Here is a 20,747-nt window from a genome sequence, read left to right as displayed (position 1 = left end):
ATTTTTAAAGTCTTTATTGAATTTGTTACCATATTGCTTCTATCTTATGTTTTGTTTTTTTGGCCCCCAGGCACGTGGGATCTTAGCTCCCCGACCAGGGATCAAACTGGCACCCCCTGCAATGGAGTCCCAACCGCTGGACCACCAGGGAAATCCCTCAGCTCCCATCTTTACAAGCTCAATGGTAGTAGTTCTGACCTCCCAGCTACCCTGCACATCAAACAAGTGGACACAGGCAAGGTTTTTTCCTTAAGTGTGGTAAAATATAAAGTTCACCATTTTAATCATTTTTAAGTGCACAGCTTGGTGGCATTAAGCACATTCACGTTGTGCAACCATCACCTCTAGAACTTTCTCATCTTCCCAAACTGAAGCTCTGTCCCCATGAAACCCTGACTCCCCACCCCCCCAGCCCCTGGCCCCCACCATCTACTTCCTGTCTCTGTGGATGTGACCCCCCCCAGGGACCCCCGTGAGTGGAATCAGACGGTATTTGTCCTGTGTCTGGCTTCTCTCACTGAGCATCACGCCCTCAACGTTCATCCCTGTTGTAGCAGGTGTCAGAATCTCCTTCCTTTTTAAGGCTGAATAATATTCCCTTGTGTGAATGGACCACACTGTTTATCATGTCAATGGCGACTTGGATTGTCTCCACCTTTTGGCTGTTGTGAATCACACTGCTGTGAACACGAGCGTGCAAACATCTCGAGTCTCTTGCTTTAATTTCTTTGGAGGATGCACTCAGGAGGGGGATTGCTGGAGCATATGGTGACTCCACATTTAATTTTTTGATGACCCTCCGGACTATTGGCCACAGCGGCTGTACCATTTCACCTTGCCACCAGCAGTGCACAAGGGCTCAGATTTCTCCACCGTCTCCTGACACGTTTTGTTTCTTAAATAACAGCTGTCCTGGTGGGTGAGAGGCGGTGTGTCACTGCGGGTCACATAAACTCGGCGCACATGCAGGAGTCCTCTGTGAGTGCTGGGTGCCGCCTGCACCTGCCCCTCTGGCAGTGATGGACCAGGATTCAGGGTCAAATTGTGCTTCTACAGATTCTTACAGACAGGACCATAACAGCGGCATTACTGGCCTTGTGCCTGGTGCCTGTGACACACCTGCTCAGCCGCACACCGGCTCCTGAAGGCTCCCCGCAGGCCGAGGTGGTGTACGTTCCCTTTTACAGATGACACGGAGCCTCGGGGCCAGGTGTGGCCTGCCCATGGCCATGTAGAGATTTCGGGGAAAGAGGCAAACGCGCTCCAGCCTTCACGGCCCACCAGCAACCTTCTCTGCAACCAGCTCCTGCCAGCTGACCTCCAGTGAACTCCCTCGGAACAGTCCGCGTAAGGGGGACAGGTGGCAGGGACAGCGTGGGCAAAGACGGTTGCGTGTCAACTAGAGGATCTTCCCAGGCCCAGCCAGGAAACCCCCCCTTCAGGGCTGAGTCATTAAAATGACAGCCCCAGGGGTGGGGACCCCACCTAGGGGTGCCTACCCTCACCCCCAGCCATAGGTGTGGCAGATGAGCCAGGAGGAACCCCAGGACCCAAGGCGGCAGCTGGAGGTCCAAGGCAATGAGAGCAATACCCCTGCTCCCCAGAGAAAAACCCAGAGCCCAGGAGGTGGCTGCCAGACATTGGGTGATCCCCAGCCCATCTCCCGGCCACCTGCCAGCTCCTGCCTGGGACTCCACCAGACAAAGAGCAACACCGGGGCCTCAAAAACTGGCATCTCCTTCCAAGCCACTGAATCACGGGGCGAGTGCAGACAGCTGGGGGTGTGGGGCAGCGTCCCAGGCAGAGGGCAGCATGCCCCAGGCTCAGCACCAGGGCTGCCAGGGACCCCCACCAGGGCCAAGGCACGAGGGGCCCGGGCAGGTGAGGTGGCCCTTGGCCCCAGGGGAATCTCAGCCAAATTCTGAGGCCCTCTTCTAATCTTCCGGACCCTCTGGAAACCAAGGGGGTGAGGACGGACTGGGCACACACTGCAGACAGGAAAACAGCCCTGGGTACTCTGGGGAGGAGGGCGCAGCTCCAATCCCCAGCTCTGCTCTGACAAGCTGCCTTGCAACCCGCCCCCCCACCCCCGCCTCACTTCTTGGGCTCCATCAGCGGCCCAGGGGCTGCACCTACAACGTGGACCCTATCAGCCAGCAGGACTCCTCACCTGGCAGCTCCCTGGGCAAGGCGGGCCATGAGGGTGGGTGCAGAGCCCCAGCAGGGATGCCCACTAGCTAAAGACATGAACCAGGCGCTGGCCCCTAGCCGAGGTCATTACAGCACCTGCTAAGTCATGTGGATATTCTGGACCATTAAGCAGACTGTCATTTGGGGGCAGCTTTCTGGAAGGTTCCACGGGCAGCCTCAGGGCCCACCTCTCGGCTGGGCTCCGGGGGCCAGCTGGCGGTGTCCCTGTCTCCCCTGGGCAGTGGGGGTGGGGCCTGGCCTCCCTCTGGCCCCTGACACCAAGAAGGTTCTGGTCAAGATGACCCTGGCCCAGAATTGGCTGCCACCCCAGAGCCAGCTGCCCTGACCCAGGTTGGGGTGACAAGACCAGTGTGACTGCACTGCTGTCCCTGAGTCACTCCTGCCCCTGGGGACCTCGTCCTGCAGCTCCCAGGATGCCCCTGCCCTGTCCCACTGGTGGCATGGCCTCTGGGTCATGGAAAGGCACTGGGGCAGCAGGTGAGTTAAGAGGTGAGAACCAAGGCTTCTCGACGCTAGATCTGAAACTCGGACGCTGTGATGGCTACGGCGAGGTCCCTGAGGCAGGTCCCGCCACCGGGGTCCTGAGCCCGGCGTGGGCACAAGGAGGCCGAGAGGCAGGATTTCAGCTCTTTTGTTAGACGTGGCACAGCACCAACATGACATGGGAGGTCATGGAAGGACAGCGGGTCAACACTGGACCACGACCCCTGGTGGGGGTGGCAAATCCAAATGATAGGACGCTGGCAGAGGATGGGCTCGGGCCTCGGGCTCTGCCAGCCAGTCGGGAGGGCCCTGGGGAGAGCCCAGGGGGCAGGTCCGGGTGCGGGTCCGGGCTGTGCGCGCGCTCACTGGGCCTCACTGGGCCGGGGTCGGGTGCACGCGCTCACTTGGCCGGTCGAGTGATGATGCGCGTGGAGAAGTCAAAGAGGTCGCGGTTGATCTTGCGCAGGTTCCGCACCTCGTCCTCCAGCTCTGCCACGCGGATCCGCAGCTGGTCCTGGCCACCCAGCACGCTCTGGGGGAGGGGCGGTGGAATGCTCAGAGCGGGAGGGGGCCTCAGACATCCCACTGGCAGGCAGCGGGGCGAGGCTGGCACTGAGGGCCACCGTCCCCACGGTCCATGGCGGAGGGTGGGGCGGGGGCACATCCCTTCCAACCCAGGCCCAGGCCCCCTGCCACCCTTCCCGCCGGACAAGCCCCCATCTTGGGCCCCTCCCCTCCCCTCCCCCATTTTGGGGCCTCTCCCCTCCCACCTTCTCCAACGTGCTGCACATCACCCCGTGCAGCTGTTCCACCCGCTCCAGGTAGCTGGGCTCTGACCCCTGGAACAGAAGGGGCAGCGTTAGCTGGCCACTCCCATCAAGCCTCGAGGGACGTGCAGACAAACGGTCGGCTAGTGCCTCCAGCCCTGGGAGGGCTCAGCCGCCCAGTGAGATGATGGACCCTGCTGCCACCCAGAGGCCATCCATCTCTCGCTGGACCCTGTCTGGGCACGCTGCCCTGGGCCAGCAGCCCGGAGCCTGGCACAGCCATCCGTCAGGCCGCCGGGAGGGGTGTGGACAGCCCCGCAGGCTCGTGTGACTCCGAGGCGCAGAGAGCGCAGACAGAGCCTGGCCTCAGTGGGCAAGGCTGGCCGCGCTGAGGACAGGCAGGGAGGGGCCCCAGGGGCCTGGAGGGGCAGGCAGGCTGTCATGAAGGGGGTCCCATGGGCACTGGGGCTGTGACCGCTCCCGCCGGCCCAGCTGGAGAAGGTGGCTGCCCGTGCACAACCTCTGGGTCCTGATCGGCCCCTGGAACGACACCCTGTTGTTGTTCTCAAAGGGAAGCGTGGCCCGCTCCCTCTCTGGAAGGCTCCAGGGCTTCCTGAGGCCAGGGACCAGCCATCAGACTGGCCTCAACGACAAGGGCAGAGAAACCTCTTCAGCAAAGGAGCATGTGGAAGGTCCCCACCAGAACCCGACCCAAGGGCACCCAGAGCCACACGGCAGAGGCTGAGGCCCAAGGGAGGGGTTCCCTGCTGGGGGTGAGACGTACCTGCTGGTGGAGGCCCAGGCGCAGCGTGAGGCCCCCGTGGCGCGGCTCGTCCCCGTGCTCTGCACCCAGCAGGTGCTTGTTGAAGTGCGGCAAGGGCAGGCTGGGCCTGCAGTCGGGGCTCAGCATGCAGACTGGCGCCAGCACGATGCAGGCGTTGGTCACGGGGCCTGGGGCGGGCGGGCGGGCAGCATCCATCGGGACCGCTCTCCACCCCTCCAGCCACCCACCTGGCCCTGACACTCCCGTGCATTCCCGTCCCCACCCTCCACAAGGCAAACCCTGGGGCCTTGCTCCAGCCCCGGGCCACCCACGGTGTGGACAAGGCCCCCCAGGCCCAGGGCCTCCAGGAGGGCTGCGTGCGCCCACCTTTGAGAGCCACCGTCCTGAGGCACTGCTGGCTCTGCACATCCCAGAGGCGCACCGTCTCGTCGTGGGAGCCCGAGAGTAGCACGCTGCCATCCGTGGACACTGACAGGCAGGTCACCTGGTTCCTGGGGACAGACAGGTCACCTGGCGCCCGGGGCGGGGGGGGGGGGGGGGGCGGCACAGTGACCCCCACCACCACCACCTCCTGGTCGACCCCGTCCCCGTACCTGTGCCCTCTGAACACCTTCCCGTGGTCCTGCTCCGGCTGGAAGCTCTTTTCTCTCTGCCCGGGCTGCGGAAGCGGGAAGGCCGGTGAGCACAGAGCACAGCTGCGTCTCGGCCCCAAGCCGCGCACACCCCCGCCCCCCACGCCCACTCACCCAGGTACAGAGGTCGACCTGGAAGATGGAGCCGTCACTACCACCGCAGAACATGTGGTGCTCAGCCAGGTCCATGGTCACGGCCATGATGCTCACGTCGAAGAGCACAGACAGCAGCAGCTCGCCAGAGGAGACCTCCCACAGCTGGGGGCGGGGACGGGGGCAGGGGTCTGAGAGCGGAGTGGAGCGCAGCGGCCCAGCCGGGAGACTCTGGATGCCACAGGAACCTCAGACGGGAGCTGTCACCACGGGGGGCTCAGGGGTTGAGGGACCTGCTTCTCACGCTGGGACCCCTCGCCACCACCGGCTTCAGTTACTGTCAGCCCCCAGGCCACCACCAGGTCAGCCCTGGACTGCCCCAACCAGGGACGAAGACCTGAGGACTCCCTCAAATCCCCCGAGCCTTGGCCAGGAGCTGCCAGGTGCAGTGGCCAAGTGGGACTTTCCAAGCCGACACAGGCCTGGACTGCCCGTCCCCCGCCCCCCGCCCCCGGACGTCCTTGAGGCCGCAGGCAGCGGGGGATTAAGAGCTGTCTGGAGCCACCAGCCAGCGGGAGGAGATGATGCTCTGGTTCCCATGGGCCAGGAACCCGCCAGCCGCCGGGCTCAGCTCACAGATCCACTGCGGGGGTCAGGGTAGGGCCCTACCTTCACTGTTTGGTCCAGCGAGGCGGTGGCCACCCGGGCCAGGGGCCCACCAAAGCCGCAGTGCAGGTCTGTGATGGGGAGGGTGTGGCGAGACCACACGTGTCGGGGGGCGGGGGTCCGGGAGGGGTCTGCCTGCAGCACGCTTGGGGGGTGGGGAGGAGCCGGACCTCAGCGGGGAGGGCGGCCCACATCTCGACGCCTTTATACCCTGTCTCCGGGCAGCAACCAGGCCCCCTCACCCGAATAAAAGTCCTGGGTAGCTGCCCAGGGCCCCGTCCTCCTGGCAGCAGCCTACCTGACCTGGAGCCCCTTCCCACCCCGGGGCCTGGCCTCTCTGCACAGCAGGTTCCCCGCCCTCGTGGTTAAGGCCTCGCCCAGCCAGAGGCTACAGCCGGAATGGGGAGCCGCCAGGGCCGGGGCTCTACCTGCAGAGGCTCCAAGCCAGCACCAGGCAGTCCTTGCCCCCCGAGACGAAGTGGCTGCTGTCCCCCGTGAACTGCAGACACGACACATCCTGGTAGTGGCGGCTCAGGATGACCAGAAGGTTCCCCGTGGAAACCTGGGGAGGTGGAGGGGCACCGGGTCACGGGGAACCCTGGGGGAGTGGGAGGGGAGGGGGGAGGGCCCGCCCCAAAGGGCTCTGAAGTGAACAGGGAGGCTGCGGGGCCGTGCCCCCTTGGATCCTGCGAGCACCTGTTCCCACCCTGTCCCCAGTGAGATGACACAGCCCCAGGGAAGGTGTCAGCAAGGGGACAAGGCCGAGGGGGGCTGGTGAGGGAGGGTCTCTCCAGGATCGGCTGGACCCAGGGGCGATCCTTGCAGCCACAGCTGCAAGTCACCATCTTCCGAACTGGCTGGCGGGGGGCACAGATGCTGCCGCAGGTTGAACTGTGTCCCCCCAGACACACGTGTCCACGCCCAACCTCCAGAACCTGTGACCTCCCTTGAACAGGACATAATCTCTGAAGATGTAATCAATTCAGAAGAGGTGACATGGAAGTGAAGTAGCCACTGTCTCTTTAAGAGGGACACCTGGACACAGACACACAGCTGCTCACACCCCCCCCCCCCCCCCCCCCCCCCCGCAAAAGGAAGGAGAGAGGCTACACACAGAGGTGGATACAGGCATCAGAAAGCCCCCAGCCTGCGTGCCAGCCTTCGGTCAGCCCCGTGGGGCGCCCCCTCGTGGCCACAGCTCACGCTGGCCAGGAATTCTCCAAGAGGGTGGGGAGCCAGGACCACACAGTGTCCCCCATCAAGGAGGCCAACCACCTGAGACATATGCTGACGGTGGACGGGCCGCTAACGTCTGCCCACACCCCCTGCACCAGCTTGACAGCGAAAAGAAGGAGTATTTCTACCACAGGGCGACCTGCACGCGAACAAGGCCTCTTAGTTTCAAAATCACATACTGAGGTTTAAGAGCCCTGGAGTGAGGTTACCAGCTCTCTCTCGTATCTTTGGGCCTCAGACAGTCCACAGAGAACAGTCGGTTCTCTTTGCTGATCTCTGGGGCAGCCAGGAAGGCCGTTCTGCCGGTGCCGAGGGACGGTGCACAGGAAAGGCCTTGTTCTGTTGCATCAGATCCTGCACTGTCTACGCAAGAAGTGAGGTGAGCTTCCCCCACAAACGTAACAGACTGTCGGTGACAACTGGGTCAGTGATCTCAGCTGGCAGCCTGCGAGCTGAGCCCGCCACCCCGGTTCTGTGCTCCTATGCTCACCTCCCACAGGTATATGCTCTCTGTGATCCCTGCCAGAACATAGAGGCCATTGGGCGACGTGGTAAGACAGGTGACCGGTCCGGGGCACATGATCTTCTGCTGAAGCTGGTCCTAGAGAAAGAAAAAGCTTCTGAGTTTCATGCCCGATGAGGGAGCAGGGGGAAGCGAGGCGAGTGGGAGTGGCACCCAGACAGCTGGTAAGTCCAAAAGAACCAGAAAGAGTGGGGACAGGGGTGGTTTGACCAAATCCATGGTTCAGGAAGGGGGGTATTTGCTCCAGCTGAGGCTTTGCAGGGCAGGGGTGGAGGTGGAGGCCTGTGGATTCTCCTCAAAAGCAAGACAGCGCTGCAACTCCCCGTGCTCCCAGTGCGGGGAGGGGGGGGGAGGGTCCAGGTTTGGTCCCCAGGGAACTAGATCCCGCATGCCCCAACTAAAGATCCCGCCTGCCACAACTAAGAACTGGCGCAGCCGAATACATATTTTTTTTTTTTTTTCTTCTAAAAAGCAAGACAGTGCGTCTCTGGACTGGGGGTCAGAGGAACCGTCTGGCCACTAGGCTTTCGCCCCAGTCCTGCATCCCCTTAAGTCTCGCCTGGGATCGGGAGCGTCAGTTTCTAAATGTCTAAAATGGAACAACTTCTCAAGTTTGTGTGTGTACCACACCAGGCAGAACCGGAGCACAGAGCTTTCTGAAAGAGATGTCAGCTGGCAAAAACACGTGGCGAGCAGCTTCAGGGGCTGCATTTCGAAGTTTCTGTAGGAGAAACCGTAGGCCCTAATGGCAATAAGTAAGCGTCTTTTCAGAGCTGATAAATACACGAGTCTCCGGGCTCCCTTTCAGCGGACTCCCCCAGGCCTCAGACCTTCACCCTCCAAGCCCACGATGCCCACGGAAACCCTACGGCAAACTCCTTTCAATTACACTTCCCGCCCCACGCCGGCTCCAGCGCAGGGCCCCCAAGAGACCCACACCCAGCTCTCCTTGTGCGCGTGCGCACCGCCGGCTACCCAGAGGCCCGCCCGCCACACCTCGAAGCGGCAGCCCACCCTCAGCTCGGCGCGTGCGCGCAGCGCCCTAACCGCTCCCACCGACGCCGGGCGCGCAGCTCCCTCCCCCCACCAAAAAGCCCCCAGACCCGCGCGTGCGCAGAGCATCCTAATAGGATTCCCCACTTCCCACCGGGGTTCAGGGCCCGTGCGGCCCCCACCGCCCCCTCTCCCGACCCCAGGCCCCTGAGCCCCGCGCATCCCGCCAACGGCGCCCGGGCGCGCGCCGCCGAACCTTCCTCTGTAGCTCCCAGGCGCTGATATAGTTCTTGCCCAGCTGCGCCGCCAGCAAGTACTCGCCATTGAGCAGCGCCAGGCCGCGAGGCCCGGCCTGGCCGCCGCGGTATGTGAGCAGATTGGCGCCCGAGTGCAGCTCCCACACGACGCAGCTCCACAGCTGGGCCGCCGAGTCAGTACACACGGCCACCTCCACGGGCGCCGCCATCATGCTTTTTCCACCGCCCAGAACATGCGTCATCACCAACGAGACGCGGGCGACTGTGCCCTGTCGGCTAGAGCGGTGCCCACGTTGCCCGGCTCCCGGCGGCTGGCCGACCCGAGCGTGCGCACAGGACTCGGGGAGGGGGCCTTGTGAATTAGGCGGGCTCTCCTTTCCCGCTCCGCGGAGAATCAAGGGGCGCACAGCCTGGTTAGAGATCTTGGAAGGATATTTCTTTCAAAAATAGATGGAGAAACCCAGGCCGCGGGTCTCCTGAGAGCAGTTAATAGCTTCAGAGCCTGGAGGTCTGGCTTGGCCATTTCCACTGGGCGCTTTTGGTCAAGCACTCAACCTCTCGGATGATGATGGTGATTATTTTTAACGTGCGTATATTGAATACCGACCTCACAGGCCCGAATGAGACGTTGCACGTAAAACAGACTACGCACCTAACATAACAGGTAGCTGGTGTTCAAAACGTAGTTAGACGCATATTCACGGATCCATCGTCCGCCTCCCCCGGACCTCTCGTCTTCGGGGGCCACAAAATCCACATTTTTATTTCGGCAACTTGGTGCGGGTCGAACAAGTCGCGAGCTGTCTGGGGAGCACCCAACCATCTCGTGTCAGCGCTGCCGGCCGCAGGCCACGTCTACAAACAGTGCATTTTAAAATGTGGAATTAGTTGTTAACCTTTGAAAACGGGGAATTTCGCCCAGGAGTCGCGGTCTCATGGCTGTCTTGGGCGGCGTACCCACAAGCAACATTGGGGAGACTGGGTGCGGGGTGCGTCCCCCAATCCCGCTCTGCCATCCGGGAGGGGATGGTGGAGAGGAGAGCGGAGGAGGGGCCTTCCTGGAGGAGGAACGGCGCCCGGAGCCTGGGGCTCCGCAGCCCCAGGCCCGACCGCCAGGTGGCAGGCTCGAGCCACCGACCGGGATGCCGGTCGGAGTTGCTCCCAGCCCAGGGGCCACAGCAAGAAGCAGCAACCGGGAGGAGGGGCGTCAGGGGGGACCTGCCTGATCTGGAGGAGGGGTTTCCCAGAGCAGGTGTCCTTAGAGCGGGAACTAACAACCTGAAGAGAAAGAGGGGCAGAGGTGCGTGCAAAGGCCCTGAGGCAGATCATGGAGGGGGAAGCTGGATATGGGGACCTGGATTTTATTTTATCCCCGGCAGGGTTGGGGGGGAAGGTCATGTGAAACTGAAGAACTTTTGTAAACTGGGGAGAGCTGGGTGTCCAAACCTCCAGAAGCTGCCAAAAGGGGACACTGAGGCAAGGTGTCCAAACCTCCAGAAGCTGCCAAAAGGGGACACTGAGGCAAGGACCATCTAGTCCAAAGATGGATTGGAGCTAGAACCAACTGTTCCTGATTTCCACCCCCAGAACCAGCTGATGTTCCCTCCCTGCTTCCTCAAACTTTTTTTCTTACTGCGAATAAGAAAAATGAAACACCTTGAATGCTAGTTGACATTTTTCAGATACTGTTTTCCCAAAACCACATCTTTCTTTGAATCCTGAATCCTGGGCATTCTGTGGAGCCCCATTTGAGAATGGGCACACTCTGCGACCCCCGGGAGTGGACCAAGGCAGCCTTCTTCTAGCCACCAACTCAGGGCTTGAACCTGAGCAGTGGAGCAGGTCACTGCACAGCTCTGGGCCTCAGTTTCCCCATGTGCAAATCAGGGATGCTGATTCGAGCCCTGGGTGTGTGTCCTCATCTGCGGAGGTCTGGCCTGGAAGTTTCCAAGCACCCAGGTTCCAGGACGCAGGGTGGGCCCAGCAGGTGCCGGTTGCAGGGGGACCAGTTGTGCAAACAGAAGTCGCTGCTGTGGTCACTCAGGCAGGGGCAGCCCCTGGCTCTGCTGGAGGGCAGGGCAGCTGGAGTGCTGGCCCGGCCCCCTCCCAGGCCTCTCCCTCCACTCCTCCTGTTTCCCCTCCGCCCCTCCTGGGGGGACCCAGCTCGGCCAGGCTTCTGTGTGAGGTCAGAGGTCACCCCACCCCCAGCCTGGTTCCGGAATGAAGACAGACCAGTTGTGTCAGAAGGGCAGGACAAAAGCCACACTTTGGGGGCCTCTCGGACCACCCAGTCACCAGACCTCCTTGGTGCCAGCCTGGTTCCTGGTCCTAGACCCACTAAATCCTAGGCCTGGAGGGCATGAGGCTGGCGTGCCAGGAGCAGGATGGGGAAACTGAGGGACAGAGGTCTGCACAACCCCTCCGGGTCTAAGCCCCGCATTCTTCATCCCCTACACGTGTACTGAGAGCCTCCTGTTTGCAGGCCCAGGGTACACTGCCCCATCTCACCCCCTGCCCACCTGGGGCGGCGGGGACCCAGGAACAAACCCAGCAGCCCTGGCCTTTGTGGGGCCGCCCCGTTAAGTGCACTAATGGCGGAGGGGAAGGCGGATGACTCAAGCGAAAACCCTCTTCTTTTTCCGGCGTCCTTTCATCCAAACCTGCCTTTGGCTGCTGGTGGGCTCCCGCAGCTCTGCTGATCAGACATGGTTTTGAGTTTCACCTGGGAGGCTCCCTGGGCCTCCTCAAAAGCACAGAGCGGGAGGCCCAGCAGGCGGGAGGCTCCTCGGGGATCTGGGAGGCTGGGGAGGAGGTGGCGGGGCCCGACCCCCTCCCGGCTTCCCCCCTGCCCCAGGGCTGTGTGACCTCAGGGCCTCTTGCCCCATCTCTGGGCCTCTTCAGAGGAGGAATGAAGATGCTGGACAGGCCGATCCAGTTTGCTGAATGGGCCTTTTTAAAACAAAAAAACAAACAAAACAAAAAAACACTTTTCCTTTACCTCCCTGGGGGGGCAGGGGGCTCTGAGGGGCAGGTGGGTTGATCCCTGTCCTCTGACCTCTCCAGGTCCCCCAGGCCCGCAGAGGCTGGAACCACGTGGATGGGCCACAGGGAGGCATCTCCAACAGGAGTGAGTTTTTTCCTCACTCAACGCAGACCTGGGGGCTGACCCCGGCGGGAGGGACCAGCCCAGGCCAGCCGTGGCCAGAGCAGGTGGCAGGGGAGCCATGTGGCAGGAGGCCCGCCCTGCCCACCATCCGGCCACGCTGACCTTGAGCCCGTCACGTCCTCTGGGCAGGGGGTGGGGTCAAGACATGGCTGAGGAATAGATGGCCAGAAAATCTTGCTGTGCTGGTTTGCCCGCGTGTGGTGTTTCCCTTCCACGTGTGCTGAGCCCAGGGGTCGCAAACTGCCCCGAGGGCTGAGCCCGCCCCTTGGTCTGCTTTCTTTGCGGCCACAAGTCAAGTGTAAAAATGTGGACTGAACCACAGCAGGAAGGCTGGGGGTTGGGGGGGCAGAGTGGACCCCTTGTCACGGCCAAGACTGCTTGGGCTGCTCCCAGTGGGCGTGGGGCAGCTCTGTGCATCTCACCCACAGAAGGTCAGGGTGACACCACCCAGCACTGCTGACATGGGGGAGGGTCGTCCTCTGTGGGGCCCCCCGCCCCCCCCACTCGATGCCAGGAGCGCACACATCCCTGGACGTGGCCCAGTGTCCCCCGGGGGGCACAGTCCCTGCTGGACGCTGTCTGGGTCAGGTCCCGTGCCTTCTGCTGCCAGGACCCAGGGTGGGGGTGGGGCGACGCCCAAAAAACCACCACAGGAGCCGTTCTCTGTTAAAAGTCAGAAGTGTTTTGTCTTGTTTTAATATTTCATCAGCTTTACAGGGTTACAACTGTCTTAAATATTTCTGAAGTTTAAATACAATCTGCATAATAATGTTATAAAATGTAAACTTTCAGTGTTCTTTTAAATTTCAAAATCACACCTTTTTTTTTCTTTTTTTCTTTTTTTGGTCTTTTTTTTTTTTTTCCCTCCCTTTTAATACCTGAATGTCCTGCAAAAACTGAAATAAATCGTCACAGGCTGCCCCGCCGCGGCCAGGGTGCGACAGGCTGGGCCCGGCCAGAGGTAGAGAGTAGTTTTACATCTTTTTATTAGAAGTTTTTTTTTTTTCCCTTTAACCTGAGTTCAGGCGCGGTCCCCACGCCCTCTGACAAACCCCAGAGAAACTGAAATTTCACATGTCAGGAATGAAAGGCTGAAGTCATGTTTGCCAAGAAAAAATGCAGAAGCAAAATTAAGGGGGGGGAAAAAAAAAAAAGGATGGTAGTGGGCAAAAATGCTAACAGTGAGAAAAGTGACTGTACAAACACACAACTATTACAAACCAACCCGCCACCCCGTGCCCCGTCCCGCCCCCCGCCCGCCCCCCAGCCGGACAGCTACAGCCCTGCAGCCGGTTTGGAGGTCACAAGGAAGGTTCTAGAAGCAGCCCATCCACAAGCATCTCCAGAGCAGGGGAGCCCCTGGAGCCCCTCTCCACCCTGAGTTTGGGGGTCCCCACCCTCAGCATGCTGCTAAGCCCCACCTGTTCTGGAATGAACAGCACTCAGCCCCCATCCCCGTCCCGGTTTGCATAAGGGGTGCTGAGCAGCACCCCAGAAACCCCCACTGACAGGTAGCGGCGGGGTTGGGAGCGGGGGGGGGGGCTGATGGGGGCGCCCCAGTCAGAGGCAGGGCCCCCTGGGGGCTCAGCGCCCACTGGCCCCGGGCCCCCCTCGCGTTTCCACGGCCGGTGGACTCCCCCCATCCTGGGCCCACGCCCCCCCCACCCCATCCCCTACAATCATCAGTGTCGCCCAGCACCGCAGGCACACCCTGAGTTAGACCCGGGGGAAGGCGCCTCTCCTGCAGGACACCCGCTCCCCGAGACACACGTGGATCTCAACAGGACGCACGGGGGTGGGACCCTGAGCTGGGGACTGGGGGCTAGGGGGGTGGGCGGCCTGGCGGGGGTTTTGGCATCAGAAGTCAGACCTGAGGTAGAAAGAAACTCGCAGCAGAGACCCCCCTCCCCCCCACCCACGCGGCCAGCAGAATGGGGGCGGAGGTGGGGGCAGAGGGCAGCCGCCCACGCTGCTGCGGTCAGGTGGGGGAAGAGGAGAGGGAGAAGGGGGGGTGATGGCGAGAGGGGGGCAGATTGTGTCTGGGGACAAAAGGATCCCCCTCCCACAATGATTGTGCCGCTGCAGTGAGAGACGAGAGGGGAGAACCTTCCAGAAGGAAAAGCAGGAAGAAAGCCCCGCGTCCAGCGCTACCCCCTCCTGGAAGGGTGGGGGGCGTCAGCGACCCTGAGATATACCAAAGAAACGGGCTCCCTCCCAAAGACACACCTCAGCCCTGCAAGGCAAACCCAAACCCAGAGAGACTGGGGGCGGGGGGGGGGGGAACTCAGGACCACCCTCACGGTCTCCAAGGCAACAAGATGACGCCGGTGTCTGGAGGCTGGAGGCTGGAGGCGGGAGGCGGCCGGCGGCGCCCTCCCGCTCCGGGCTCGTTAGGCCGGGCTCCCTGGGCCCATTTAGAGGTTCCAGGCTCACCCCGGGAACAGCTGAGTTCCTCCCACCCCACCCCAGAGGAACGTGAAAGAGCGCTACCTTGTGGGAGCTACGGCCCCACCCAACAGCACCTGGTCCCCAGGGACCCCAAACCGCGCCTGGGCTTAGGACGGATGTGCAGCTCGCCTGGGGGAGACCTTCACCAGCCCTGAACTAATGCCCCCCAGCTGCGCCCCCCCCCTCGATGCCCACCTTCTGACACGGGGCACAGGGTCGCAGAGGGAGGGGCACGGCCCCTTCTCAGCCTCTATTTAGTTCCTTTAGTTACTGCAGGGACCCCAGGAAGTACGAAGGGACAAAGTGGAGGAGATGAAAATGCTGGGGGAAGGGGTGGTGTTCAGGGTGCCGTGGCCCCACAGAAACCCTGCCCTGAGCTAAGGCCGGCTCACCCGTGTCCCCCGCATGGACAAGTCTCCAAAAGCAGCCCTTTCAGGCAAGGGAGTCCCCAGGCCGTATTCATCCCTGAGACAGGAGCCTGGGGCTGACAGGCGAACCCCCTCCCAGCAATTTCTCCTTTCGAGTTAAGACTTTGGGGTTCCTGACTGAGGAGCCCCGCATGAAGTAAGAACAAGTACGGTGATGTCTACCATTCAGCATTCCTGCTCCCCTTTCCCGCGGACCCCCGGCATGCGGCCCCTACCACAGCACCTGAGTTCATCGGCTCTGCTGACTCTAGCCCAGGGATCCAGTGTCCTGGGCCCGCCAGCTGCCCACTGCGCCACAGGAAATGCACAACCGAACCCAAATCAGTCATGGGAAAAATAAAAAGGGTATTACTTTTTTCTTTTTTTTCTTTTTTTTTTTTTGCTTTTTCGAGTCCAGTTTCCCTGAATGAACACAAATATATAGATATATATATCCTTTTCCTAGGTTTGATTCCTCCCCCAAGAATAAAATAGAATATTTACAAAACAAACCCCCCGAAACCTCTTAAAAACCCTACAGACTTTGAAGTTCACTATTTCTTTAAAAAAAAAAAAAAAAAGTTCCCGAAAGCAACAAGAAAAAAAATTCAACTGCTCTTGGCTCAGGGGTTTCATTCAACTCAAGGAGCTGGGTGTGGTGAGTGTGTGATGAAGAGGGGAAAAAAAAAAAAGGGAGAAAAACAGATAAAAATGAAAAAACACAGTGCAGGGATGTATGAGGTAAACAGGATTGGCCTGTCCAAACCAGACACCAGTCCTCGTGGGTCCGCCAGGGCTACAGGAGAGCCCTAGGAGACATTTGCCTCTCGTTTCTAATTTCCTTTGCTGCTCTCACAATTCATCTCTCTGAATGTCCGAAACCTGAGTAATTCAAGTGTTCCTTGGTTTTCCCCTGTTTTATTAAATTTTCTTTATATATATATATATATATATATGTATATATATATTTTCTTTTCTTTTTGGCGTCAGCTGTCGCTCCTTTGTGGATACCTCCCCTCCCCACCCGTATCTCCCGCCATCCCGGCCCCTGCTTGGCCCACCTGGACCCCCTGACCCGTCTGGTGGGCTCCCAGGGTGAGGAGTGTAGCGGTTAAGGCAATGAGTTATTTGAGGTAGAAGATGCGGGGGGTGCAGACAACCCTGCTGGCCCCGCCTGGCTGCCTGCGCTGCTGCTGGTCCCGCTGTTTGCTCCCCGGCTGCTGCCACCTCCGCCTTTGCTGGGAGCTGAGGGTGGCGTGGGGGCCGGCGGCTGGGCGAACAGCACTCCTGGTGCAAGGACAGGAGACAAGTCGTGGAGAATTTAAAAGATCATGTGACAGGTGCAAGGGATTCCTGAGCGCTGACCCCCTGTAAAGAGCGTGCCCGCCCCCCTACCCCCGGCTTGCAGGACACCACCATCTCCTCAGCCTCCCCCCATGGGGGTCTTTACAGCAACCGAGCTGTTCTGTGTCAACATCGCCACCTGGTGGTCTATAGGAGCCATGGGTCTGATCACGTTTTTTTTAGAAGGAACCTGGAAACATCATTTGCTATAAGATATATAACACAGGATATGTATTTCTGAGCACTTACTCTGTGCTGAGCTCCGTGCTAAGTAAAGGACACAGACTATCTCGCTTGAGTCTCATGAGGGAAGAGGTCTGGGCTCAAGAAGGCCACACCCCCGGGGGGTGGGGGTGGGGGCAACCAGGACTCGGGAGGGAGAGATGTGGTCAAGGTGGGCATGGGGGCTGGGTGGTCCTACCTGTGTACATGATTCCATTAATCTCTACTGACATGCTAATACTGTTGCTGCCATTGGTGTTGGTCAGGTTTGCAGCTGAGTCCTGGCGGCTCTCGGAGCCTGCGGGAAGAAGAAAAACCACCCTTTGTAATCATAAACCCACCTATGCAATGATCTGGGTAACGTGGGTCACCCACCAGAGGTGAAGCTTCACGAAGCGCTGGACAGGACCTCTCAGCAGCGCACACAGTAGGTACTCAATAAATACTTATTAAGTAAGAATGTATTTGTCTCAAATTTGCTTTTTTCTTGATTACAAATATTTTTTCTTTTTCTTTAATAATTTTTACTGGACTATAGTTGATTTACAGTGTGTTAGTTTCAGGTGTACAGCATGATTACAAGTCTTAAGTGGCGTCCCCACACCCAAATCATGTCATTCTTTTTTTTTTTTGGCTGTGCCACACGGCTTGTGGGATCTTAGTTCCCCAACCAGGGATTGGACCCGGGCCCTCGGCAGTGAGAGAGCGCAAAGTCCTAACCATTGGACCGCCAGGGAATTCCCCATGTCATTCTTTTTAATGACCACAAAGTATTCCAGACTTGATTCAAGAATTCCCCCTACTGATGGACACACTAGTGACGTCATGCAAATAACTGCAGTGAACGTCCTTGAAAACCTGTGTTTCCCTGTTTCCCTACATTAGTTCTGCTCTAGATGCCAAGCAGAGTCACCCCGTCATGGGGCAAGCACATTTTCTATTTTTAAAAGAGATCCCCAAGTTGTCACCTATTTACGTTCCCACCAGCAGGACCAATGGGGCCCATTTCCGCACATCCTGACCAACGTTTGATATTATCAGACTCTGACGGGTGAGAAACGGTATCTCCTCGTTAACTTGCAGATCCCCAACCAGATGGAGTTGAACAGTTTTTCCTTTGAGTTTACGAGTCAGAGCTGCCCATTTCTTCTACTGGTTTGTCTGCCTTTCTATCTTACTGATCCGTAAGCACTCTTTACACATGGTGGCTACGGGGCCCTTGTGCACATGCAGGAAGCACAGAGGGTCTGAGCGCCAGGGTGGTACCTTGGCTGTTGATCCGGATGCTCATAGGCAGCTGGGCCGTCATGGCCAGAAAGTTCTGCTGTAGCGCTCGCTGCATGAGCCGCTGCTGTTCCTCTGCCACCAGGGCCATCTTCTTCTCAGGAGGCTCCCCAGACTCCAGCTTCTCCCGGAGCTGCTCCAGGGCGGCTGCCTGTGCCGCCACGGCTGCCTGGGCCGCTACTGCCTGGGCTGCCACCACGGGGTGACCTGCCAGGGAGACTGGCAGGCGGCCGGGGACCGTGATGGGGATGGCCGAGTCCTCCTCTGGACAGGAGAGAAGAGGGGTTGGTGGCCAGAATGGAACAGAGGTGGCCCAGTCCCCACCTCCCACCCAAGGTAGGAATGTGCCCCCTTGAATACCTCCACCGATGGGGTGCTCACTTCCTTTCCAGGGAAGGTTTTTGAATAGACACAAGTGCTATAAGATCCTTTCTAGTATCAGGCTGACATCAGATACCAGCATAATGGTAATATAGGTCATGGTGACAATACTAGTTACGGTGACAGTATCACAGCAGTATTTAGCATTAGTGTTATAGAGAGACCACAATAGCACACATTACGTATAATACTAGTTATGACAAGAGCTCACCACATGCCTTGTCTAAAGCACTTAACGTGAACCGTCTCAACAATCCCATAACCACCAAGTCACCCTTTTCTCTACTTTACCGCTGAGGAAACCAAGGCTCAGAGAGGATGGATAATTTTCCTGAGGCCACAGACCTGGAGAGAGGCTGAGCTGAAATGAAACCCATGCAGCCCAGCTCCAGAACCAGCTCCTAACCATTCCCCTGTCCTGTGGTTGAAACAAACGTCCCCGTGGTTCCCACCCACTGGTCCCACTGTCTCCTCTTCTGACTCTCCCTCCCGTGTCTATCCCTGGTGGCCTGGGGCTGCCTCTCCAGGAGGGTCCCCGCTCCAAACTTTGCAGTTGCCAGGCCCTCTGCTCTGGAGTCTCTGCAGCCCTTTCTGCTTGCCTCCCTCTCAGCTGAAAAGAGCCCCTGGGACCCATCAGAACCAGCTTTTCCTGGCCCCCTCGGTAGCTCCATTAGGTCCGAACCTCTCTCTTATCCGCCCCCGTCCTCCCTAGCTCCAGCTAGGACCTCACATGCAGCAGATGCCTAATGACATTCACGGGTATCGCTGCAACTCCCCAAGGCTGGGGGGTAAACTGAGGCTCACAGAGGCCGGAGGGAGCTGTCACTGGTGAGACCCCATTCACCTTAGATCTGACCAGCCCCAAATTTTCAGGGTGCTGTGAGGATCACCTCGGATCCCCGGGCCAAGCTTGGAAAGTAGGGAGTCACAGCTCATGTGGCAAATGAGAAATGGAACCTCGGACAGGTGCACCGACCTGCTTGAGGCTGGGCTGCCACGTGTGTTAGCGAGGATTCAGAGACTTGCTGGAAGAGGGGACTGTGATCGGCTGGTGATGACTGCCATGGATGGGGATTAGGGGTGGGGGGCTGCCGGCTACCTGCAACCTCAGGCCTGTTGCACGCTGGGCATTTTACACACTGCAGGCTCCCCAACACCCCCACAGAGAAGGCATAATCTCCCCCACTTTACGTGTAAGGAAAGCTGGGCTCAGAAAGGGGCAGTGAGCTGCCCAGGGGCACCTAGCAATAGCTTCAGGGGTGGTTAAAGAGACCATTTGATGACCCACACGACACCCTTGGTGTCTGGTGGGACAGTGTGTTCAGGAGGATTCTAAAGCTCAAAGGGAAAAGAATACAGTGATCAACTAGTAATGTCTGCCACGTGCAAGGGACTAGAGAGAACGACAGCGATGAAAAGCATCAGCCTTGGACTTCCCTGGTGGCGCAGTGGTTAAGAATCTGCCTTCCAATGCAGGGGGCCCAGGTTTGATCCCTGGTCAGCGAACTAAAATCTCACATGCTATGTGGCCAAAAAATAAATTAAAAATCAAAAAATTAAAAATCAAAAAATAAATTAATTAAATAAATAAAAACGCCAGCCACAGGCAAGTGGACTGGGCTACAGTAAAACAGTGATTAATTAGTAATGTCTGCCACGGGTATAGGATGGGAAAATTGGGCTTGATTTGCCATGTCTGCCTTGGCATAGAACTGGAGGAAAAAATTATCGGTTCGTGATGTCTGCCGACGGCACAGGTTCAGGGGAAATGAATTGATTAGTGATGTCTGCCTGCTACAGGCCTGGGGCTGGAAAAATGGCAATTGATTAGTAATGTCTGCTGCGAGCACAGCATTAGCAGGTTGGCTGACTTCTTACACACCAACTTTGGGGTCTATCATCCCAGTTACCCAGGGAGGGGAAAAGGCGGTCCCCTCCCTGGGACACACCGCCAGGCTGAAGCTGAGTCAAGATCAGGCCCCAGGCCCCATGCAGCCCTCACCTTTCTTGATCTTGGGGGCTGGGGTGATGGAGCTGCCGTTGGTGCTGGCGGCCAGGCCCAGGGAGGACACAGGGAGCTTGGGCGAGGAGAGCATGCTGTGGGCCCCGCCCGGTGAGTAGGCGAAGAGGGAGCCCCCAAAGCTCTGGCGCCGGCCCTCCCTCCGGTTGCTGTCGATGGCCGCCTGGAGCTCATTGGGGTTGCTGAGGCCACGCTTCTCACACTCGTAGGGGTACAGGTACTTCATGTACCTGCGGGCAGGGGCAAGGGGACAGGATGGCACCTGGGATGCCTCTGGGGTCTGCATAAAGCCAAGCCCCGCTGCAGCACCAGCTCCTCAATCCCCATCCCACATCTCTCCCCAGAAGCACCCGGCAGCCCTCTGAGCCGTGGTCCTTGCCTGTGCTGTTCCCTCTGTCTCAATGCCTGTCCTGTGACATGTCCCCACCCCCGTCCCCACATCGACTACCTGCTATTCCTTCAACACTCAATTTGCATAGCCTCAGAGCCAGGACATTCCACCCTCCACCCTGTGGTCTGGCCGCCCCCCGCCCCCCCCCACTCCTCCCTGCCTTGGGTCCTTTCTGCCCGGACGCCGCGGGCGGGCACTCACTGGGTGCGCAGCGTGAAGGCGGCGCTGGTGATGGACGTGGGCAGGTTGAGGCCCTTGGTGATCTCCCGCCACAGCTTCTTGTTGATGACCTCCACCAGGCCGCCCTTCTCCGTCACCAGCATGTACAGCATGAACAGGTCGAGCACCTGTTTGGCCATGATGGGGATGCGGTTCACGGGCGTCCCTGCGGGGAGGGGGGGTGCCGTCACCTGGGGTGGTGCCTGACGCGTCGGTGAGC

At 59.2% G+C, this 20,747-nt stretch overlaps 2 protein-coding genes across 5 annotated transcripts in view; both read right to left on the bottom strand.

The window, feature by feature from the left end:
• Window positions 1-241: 241 nt before the first annotated feature.
• Window positions 242-8,899, bottom strand: WDR18 (WD repeat domain 18). 2 transcript variants are annotated; one of them, XM_032628459.1, is made up of 10 exons: window positions 8,645-8,899; window positions 7,363-7,473; window positions 6,065-6,198; window positions 5,640-5,781; window positions 4,992-5,135; window positions 4,839-4,903; window positions 4,612-4,736; window positions 4,246-4,412; window positions 3,465-3,533; window positions 242-3,226 (listed from the first exon to the last, which is right to left on the bottom strand). In XM_032628459.1, exons 1-10 carry the CDS (start codon window positions 8,885-8,887, stop codon window positions 3,095-3,097), a joined length of 1,332 nt encoding a protein of 443 aa, XP_032484350.1. In that variant the 5' UTR covers window positions 8,888-8,899; the 3' UTR covers window positions 242-3,094. The 2 variants fall into 2 exon arrangements, with proteins under 2 accessions (XP_032484350.1, XP_032484352.1); XM_032628461.1 differs by lacking the exon at window positions 3,465-3,533 and having other exon boundaries at window positions 8,645-8,874.
• Window positions 8,900-12,475: 3,576 nt separating this feature from the next.
• Window positions 12,476-20,747, bottom strand: part of ARID3A (AT-rich interaction domain 3A) — a 35,956-nt gene continuing 27,684 nt past the window's right edge. For all 3 annotated transcript variants that reach the window (XM_032626043.1, XM_032626045.1, XM_032626044.1), the window contains exons 5-9: window positions 20,510-20,693; window positions 19,900-20,147; window positions 17,499-17,780; window positions 16,432-16,530; window positions 12,476-15,953 (exon numbers count right to left, since the gene is read on the bottom strand). In XM_032626043.1, coding sequence (XP_032481934.1) covers window positions 15,778-15,953; window positions 16,432-16,530; window positions 17,499-17,780; window positions 19,900-20,147; window positions 20,510-20,693 — 989 coding nt within the window. In that variant the 3' untranslated portion in view covers window positions 12,476-15,777. The remainder of the gene's footprint in view (window positions 15,954-16,431; window positions 16,531-17,498; window positions 17,781-19,899; window positions 20,148-20,509; window positions 20,694-20,747) is intronic.

The sequence above is a fragment of the Phocoena sinus genome, chromosome 3 (assembly GCF_008692025.1).
Source record: "Phocoena sinus isolate mPhoSin1 chromosome 3, mPhoSin1.pri, whole genome shotgun sequence".
NCBI lineage: Eukaryota > Metazoa > Chordata > Mammalia > Artiodactyla > Phocoenidae > Phocoena > Phocoena sinus.
The sequence above is the reverse complement of the archived record's forward strand: the minus strand, read 5'-3'. Positions and strand labels throughout refer to the sequence as shown.

What these genes read in the sequence shown, in the direction of transcription:
- WDR18 (XM_032628459.1), bottom strand. Translation starts at nt 8,887, where the DNA reads ATGACGCATGTTCTGGGCGGTGGAAAAAGCATGATGGCGGCGCCCGTG. An exon ending in CGCTGGACCAAACAGTGAAG is followed by an intron (nt 5,136 to 5,639) that starts GTAGGGCCCTAC and finishes CCCCGCCCCCAG; the next exon opens with CTGTGGGAGGTCTCCTCTGG. An exon ending in AGGTCGACCTCTGTACCTGG is followed by an intron (nt 4,904 to 4,991) that starts GTGAGTGGGCGT and finishes CCGCTTCCGCAG; the next exon opens with CCCGGGCAGAGAGAAAAGAG.